We start from the raw sequence: 6,822 nt of genomic DNA on the forward strand, positions 1-6,822 counted from the left end.
GCTCTAAACCTGGTCACTTACCCACTTGCCCTCAGCTCAGTTTAAGCACCTACTATGTGCCTGTCACCAGGCTTTTACATACATTGTCTCACTCAAGCTTCTCAGTGACTCTTCCCAGCTGGCTCTTCCCCTTTTTAGGCAGCTGAAGACACAGGCTCAGAGAGGTTATAGACTTGGCCAAGGTTGCACAGCACATAACCAAATCAAAATTTACTCCTTGGTGATTTTTCAAGCTTTGGGTTTTATAGGTGAAAATTCCATGACATCATCACTCTCAGTTTTCCACTTAGTGGAAAAACATTCTCTGAACACCAATAACCACCTAAAGCTGGTGAGGACCTGAACCCAAAGTCACATCTAGATCTACTGTGGCATTTCCAGGGTTCAAAGGATTGTAACTTGATCCTCTTCAATGAATAACCCAGCAGACGTTATCAGGGCAGGGCTGGACCTGAGGCCCCTGGACAAGCAGGCCCTTGGCTGCCTTCCAGCCCATAAACTGTCCTAAAGGACTGCCTAGGTTTAGCTGTTGAGAGAGATGGAGAGGCCCTGAAAGGTGGTATCTTTCCCATCTGTTCCGCATTACAATGCTGTTAAATATTTCATACCCTGCATTGTACCAACAAATAAAAGCAGAACTAATCTCTTTAAGTTTCCTTGACTAACATAACCGGTGATTAAGCAACACACTTATTTTCTCACAACTGGAGGAGACTGGTTCTGCAGGAGGTTTGGAAAGAGAATAGGCTCTCACCCATGAAGCCATGTGGGAAGCGTCCTGATGCTGCTGGAGATAGAATAAAATGACAGCTCTAGGGTCGGGCGTGTGACAGAGATGCTTTGCAATTATCTTAGCCATGGTGATGAGAACTTAGGGGAGGCAAGAGACCTCTGTATGTCCATGCATCCACCCACCCATCCATTCATCCATCCATCCATCCACCGTCTGTCCATCCAGCCAGTCATTCCTTCACACCATAGCTGGAAAGGGCCACAAGCCAAGGGATGCTCACAGCCTCTAGCAGCTGGGAAAGATGAGGAATAGACTTTCCTTCCCCTAGAGCCTCCAGAAGGAACACAGCCTTGCCAACACCTTGACTGTAGCCCATTTTCAGACTTCTTATTAATCATATTAAGAAAGTCACTGACATAATACATCTGTGTTATTTTAAGCCACCAAGTGTGTGATCATTTGTCACAATAGCAACAGGAAACTAACACACAACCTCATAGGGTCACTGTGATCATTCATCAGAGCTGGTATACAAGAAGCACTCAGCACAGTACCTGGCACACAGTACGTGCTCAAGAAATAGTGCTCTTGTTTTTATTCTGGCTTTTATGATATGCTATGGGGACAGGGCCCATGTCCTCTGGCCGCCGTCAGGCTAGTGGGAGATGCAAGCATTCACATAGCCCGATGGGACCTGAATAAAGGGAAGATAAACAGAAGCTTTCAAAGTGAGAACGGCTGCAGCACTGCCCCCTGAGATGGGCCGTGGGAGCCCCGGCATTCCAGGCAGGTGAAGGGGCGTATTACCATGGCACCCTGAAGTCACAGGTGATCTCTGAGCATCTCAGCCCAGTGCAGAGCAGACTGCAGGACTTTTGCGGGGAAGAGCGCTCCGCACCCTGCCGGGGGCTTGGTTCTCTGCACATGGTCCTTCCAGGCCCCCGGCAGTTTGCGGGGCATGTCCTCATGCATTGCCATATTTCAAGCCCTTTTAATCTTCAAAAGAATCCCCTCTCATTTCCTAAGCCCTACTTTTGTTTCAAAGTAGAAATAATTAAACTTTTTTCTGATTAAAATGTAATGCATACTCACTGAACTGAAAAAGATTTGGCAAAGAAGGTATGATTCTCTTATTGTCTAAAACAATACTTGTGACAGGTGGATTGATTATATTAATTTCCCCAAATCTTCGCTCCTCTATGGCCTCCCTTGGGCACGTCACTTATCAGGATCCTCCTGATCCAGCTGGGTTGCTCCCCATGCTTGGTTCTGGGCTTGGCTGGGTGACCTATTTTGGCCACTGGGATGGTAGCAAACCTGACAATGAGTGGAGGCCCGGAAGTACCTGTGCCACTGCCACCTCCATGAGAACGTGCCTAGACAAGCCAGCTGGAGGCTGAGAGGCACATGACTGGTGTCCCCAGGGTTCCATCTGTCAGCCAGCTGTCACCTGTGGATGAGCCAGCCGAGACCAAGAGAACCATCCGGCTGAGCCCAGCCTAAATCACCGACCCACCTATTTATGGGCTAAATAAACGTTTATTGTTTAAAGCAGTTAGATTTGGAGGTAGTTTGTCATGCACCATTATTGCTGTATAGCTGATACAGGGTAATAATTACAACCACCAGTGACTTGTACTGAAGGCATACTGTGTGCTGGGCTCAGTACCAAACCCTTTTTAGGCATCAGTTTCTTACTGACATACCTGGGTGAGAATCCCTTAGAGGCTTGTCAGAATGTCTGAGCACCCCAATTTAGTTAAACTCAATCAGAAAAACAAGAACAAAAAGGGACCTGAGAACTGCATTTTAACCATGTTTCCCTTGTTTCTTGTGCACTGTAACGTCTGGGAAGTATCATCACTCATTGTGTCCTTCAGCTCCACAGCCTCCCCACAAGGCAGGGAGCCTCAGTTCCATTTTAAGGATGAGTCAAGTGAGGCTCAGAGAAATTAAGTTGCTAGTTTGAGGTGGAGCCGGCACTTGACCCCATGCACTGTGAACGTCAAAGACAAGCTCTCAAGTCAGTCACCAAATGCTGCCCACTGTGGTCTGGAGCTGGCTCCATGCAACCCCACCCGCTACCTGACGACCTGGGGGCCACCCTGGTGACCGGTGGCAAGTGTTGTTCTGCACCCACCTGAAGCTGGGCCTGCTGCAGGCAGAGGTGAGGGCTGTGAGGTGGCTGATGCAGTCAGCTTTCTGCACTAAAATGCAAATTGCTGTTAAATAAGAATATAAATATTTAATTACCCACCATGACTACTCTTTGCATAATAATCTCGAGTCCAGATTCAATATGAAGCAGGCTTAAGATAAAGACCATGCTGGTTCAAGTCCCATGCCCCCCTGACGGGACTCGCTGGCTGTGCACTCACCCCAAGGCCGCCGTCCTGTGGCCAGCCCACAGGGAAGCCTTGTATTCTGTCCTCAGCCACAGTTCTTCCCAGCGACCCGAGCGCCAGGTGCCTGTCCACAGCCTGCTGACACCACTGTCAGCTCTGATGACATTTAAAATCTCCCTTCTGTGCTGTGAAAGACCCCGTGGGCTACTCCTCATCACTCCCCTCCCTAAACATCAAATTTCAGGGAGTACTTTGTTCCCTCTAGCACTTACACCCTGGAGCCTAGATTTTCCCCCTCTTCTAAGTTCAGAGCAGAGAAGAGGCCACTACCTGCATCACACCCATCTCTGCATGGTGATGAAAGGCTGCATCTCACCCGCTTGTGATGCTTTCTGACCTGGGCGCCAGTGGGTCCTGTTCTCTCTGGGGTGTTCTCTTGCCCATAAAGTGGTTCATGGTGGCAAATCACTTCCCAGGAAAGCCCTCTAGCATTTAACACTTCATCTCCAACTCTGAGGACTATTCTGGGGGACCTGCAGCTTCCAAGTGCCAGACTCCTTCTTTAAACACATCAGCAGACCCTTGAACCAGATTGCGTGGACATTGCTTCAGCGGGGTGGAAATGTGAACTGGGTTAGTGTTCATTCGAGAAGCCAGAAGTGCCTTGAGGTAGCTGGAGAGTGTAGGCAGGGGAGAGGGTAGCAGGAAATGGAGCTAGAAAGGACAGCCAGGTCACGAGTAGGCAAGTAGCAGAATGTAAGTAAGTGTAATGGTAATGGAATAGCTACGTCCTACATGGTGCTTACCTCTGTCAGGTATGCGTAACAGCCCACTTGATCCCCACCACACCTCTATGAGGCATCCTGTTATTATTCCCACTACACAGATCAGGAAACTGAGGCTACCTTGGTTCTGCTCATTTCTAAGCCAGAGCTTCCAGCCTCTTGCTATTTTTGAGGAATGTCCCCCTACCTCTATCATACCCTTCCTATACCTTGCCTCTTGGGAATTGACTTCTGGCGTTTGCTCCCAAAGGCCCTACCAGGATGCGGCAAGCCGAGAAGCTGCTGTTTGTTCCAGTGACGGGATCTTTGTTCACTCTCTGGAACCCCAAACCCTTTGGCCTCCAGATCCCGCTAAGCCTCAGCCAGCCCTGGGGACGTTGAGCAATGTCTGGAGACATTTTTAGTTGTCACAAGTGGAGAGGGAGTATTCCTGGCACCTAGTGGGTAGAGGCCAGGGACGCTGCTGAACACCCTCCTAATGCCCAGGACACCGACCACAGCCGCCAGCAGTGCAGTTCTGAGGGCAAGGATCTCTGCTCTATGCCTGGGATCCAGCTTGGCTCCTGCCTGACATGTAGCTCACCCCTGATATGAGGGTCTTCCTTGGGAATCCCCCACCCCTCTGCTTTGATGAGACCTCTGAGAGCTCATCCCTGCCCGCACTTAGTGTCTGCAACCTGGCAGCCTGTGCTGCACAGTTGATCCTAACTACTTGCCCAAGTGTCCCCTGCTCCCTGCCACCATCACCATGTGTCATCCTTCCCCACCTGCCACGGGTCCTCCCCACCCAGCTGCCCTCCCACAAGGCTGGCCTTGCCACATGGGCCCCACTGCACCCAGGTCTGGGCCAAGACCAACTGCTGTCACCATGTTCTGCCAGGACACAAAGGGTCTCCGCTGAGACAAGGGCTTCTCACCCAGGACACCATGTCCAGCTTGGACAGAACACTACCCACCCGGCTTCCTGCTGAAGCCATTCATGTCCCAGGCGTCCAGAGGCCCAATTCCCCAGAGTTCCAGCGTGGGGGCAAACCGGCAGTAGAACAAAAAGACTTGGTGACCCATGCCTAAAAATAAAATGTTATTCAATTGTGTGTCTGACAGAGCAGAGCGCCTGATGCGGAACGTAAACCCATGGCAACCAGATAAACACACTGGAAACCTTTTCATTGGGGTGGATTAAAACGGATCTCGGCTGGGCCTTCTGGTATTGGAGAACGGACAGGAGTGTCCCCACCTCTCCAGTTTCTGGGCCTGGACGGCGTCGGCTGTGGGTTTGTGGGAAGAAGGCCGACGGCTTCTGCTTTGGCTGGCCCCACCTGTGACACTCCCACTGCCCTCTTGGGGTGTCCCCAGCTCTCCTCTGCTGGAAAGCAGCTTTGGAAGTAGATTTCCACCGAAAGGTAAATACGGTATTCCCAGAGGGTAAATACAGACCCTCCATTTGCATCCCCAATTAAAGAGACCCTCTTTCCTTTTGTACCCATGGGATAGTGTGGGCTCTGGACTAGACAGACAGAACTAACACTTCATTCACTCAAATGCTTTCCTGCCTTCAGGTTCTTGTTGGAAACATCCTTCCCTGCCATCTCTGCACAACTGAATCTGGCCCATCCTTCTGGACCCAGATAAAACATCACTGCCTCCGGGAAAGATTTCCAGATTTTTCCTTCTGCCAGCCCTACTCCAGACATCCACAGGCAGCAGGGGTGTCTGCCTTCCCAGGCTTCCCTCAGCACTTTATCAACATTCATATTGTGCCCTTATCTCAGCAATGTAGAGGCCTGAGCAAGCTGGACACAAAGGCAGAGCTCAAACCCCAACCCTGCTCCTAAGTAATTGCATGACCTTGAACATTCCACTTCTCCATGCCTTAATTTCCTCACCTATAAAATGGGCCGGTGCCCACCTTGCAGAGCTGTTGTGATTTTAGAGTGGGAACCGTAAGGACTGCCTGCACACAGCAGCACCCTGAAGATGCCAGTTGTCCTTATCAGCACCTTCGGACAGAGAAAATGTGCGCTTGGCAGTCAAACGTGTCTTTGAGTCTGGCTTCACTGCCTAATAGGTTTTAGGGGTCAAAGTGTGCCCTCTCCTCCAAAGGCATGTTGAAGCCCTAATCTCCAGTGCCTACCTTAGAAAGTGACCTCTGGAAGGAGGGTCTCTGCGGACATGATTTAGTGACGTTGAGGTCACACTGGGGTAGTTTGGGTCCTTAATCCAATGTGCCTGGTGTCTTTATGAGAAGACAACATGAGACACACAGAAGATGGTTGTGTGACAAAGGGGCAGAGGCAGGACTTACGCACCTACAAGCTGAGAAATGACAGTGATTCCTGGCAGCTGCCGGAAGCTTGGACAGAGGCATAGAACGGCTTCTCCCTGACCCCCCTCAGAAGGAACCGGCCCTGCCAACGCTTTGATTTTGGACTTCCGGCCTTCTGAACTCTACAAAAATATATTTCTGTTTTTTTAAGCCTCTCAGTTGGTGGTCATCTGTGACAGCAGCCCTGGGAAATCAGACAAAGTGTGTTCACCTCTCTCAGGTCTGCTTCCTCAGCTGCAACCCAGGGATTAGGGGAGATGGCTGATGTGGGAGCACCAGGCACCCAGCAGCGGGTAGATTACTATGAAGGGAATCTGAAACTCAACCAGCTTCAGAGAAAGGAAGAGAGAGGTGGGGACTGTTTGTATTCCCAGCCCTGCCTAGAGGGCGGCCATGTGGACCTCACGTGAGACCTCTGCTTGTATTCCGTCTGTTTATACCCTGGTTCCCTTCATGGTGGTGGGTAAGGTGTGAGAACATTCACCAGACAGTAAGATAGAAACGAAACCAGCCAGAGAAAGTACAAACGGAACAGAAAGACAGGCAGTTGAATGAATCGTGCCGAGAAACCCAGGAGTCCTGCCAACCTGCACCCCCAAACCAGGCAGTGAGGAGGTCATGTGCAGTTTTTCT

At 50.5% G+C, this 6,822-nt stretch overlaps 1 protein-coding gene across 1 annotated transcript in view; it reads left to right on the top strand.

Moving 5' to 3' along the window:
• The window catches only part of SYNE3 (spectrin repeat containing nuclear envelope family member 3), a 105,329-nt gene extending 100,302 nt beyond the window's left edge, over nucleotides 1–5,027 (top strand). The window contains exon 18 of the mRNA XM_073241898.1: nucleotides 4,968–5,027. Within this exon, the coding sequence (XP_073097999.1) occupies nucleotides 4,968–5,012 (45 nt within the window). The 3' untranslated portion in view covers nucleotides 5,013–5,027. The remainder of the gene's footprint in view (nucleotides 1–4,967) is intronic.
• The last annotated feature ends 1,795 nt before the right edge of the window (nucleotides 5,028–6,822 follow it).

The sequence above is a fragment of the Manis javanica genome, chromosome 8, assembly GCF_040802235.1.
Source record: "Manis javanica isolate MJ-LG chromosome 8, MJ_LKY, whole genome shotgun sequence".
Classification (NCBI taxonomy): domain Eukaryota; kingdom Metazoa; phylum Chordata; class Mammalia; order Pholidota; family Manidae; genus Manis; species Manis javanica.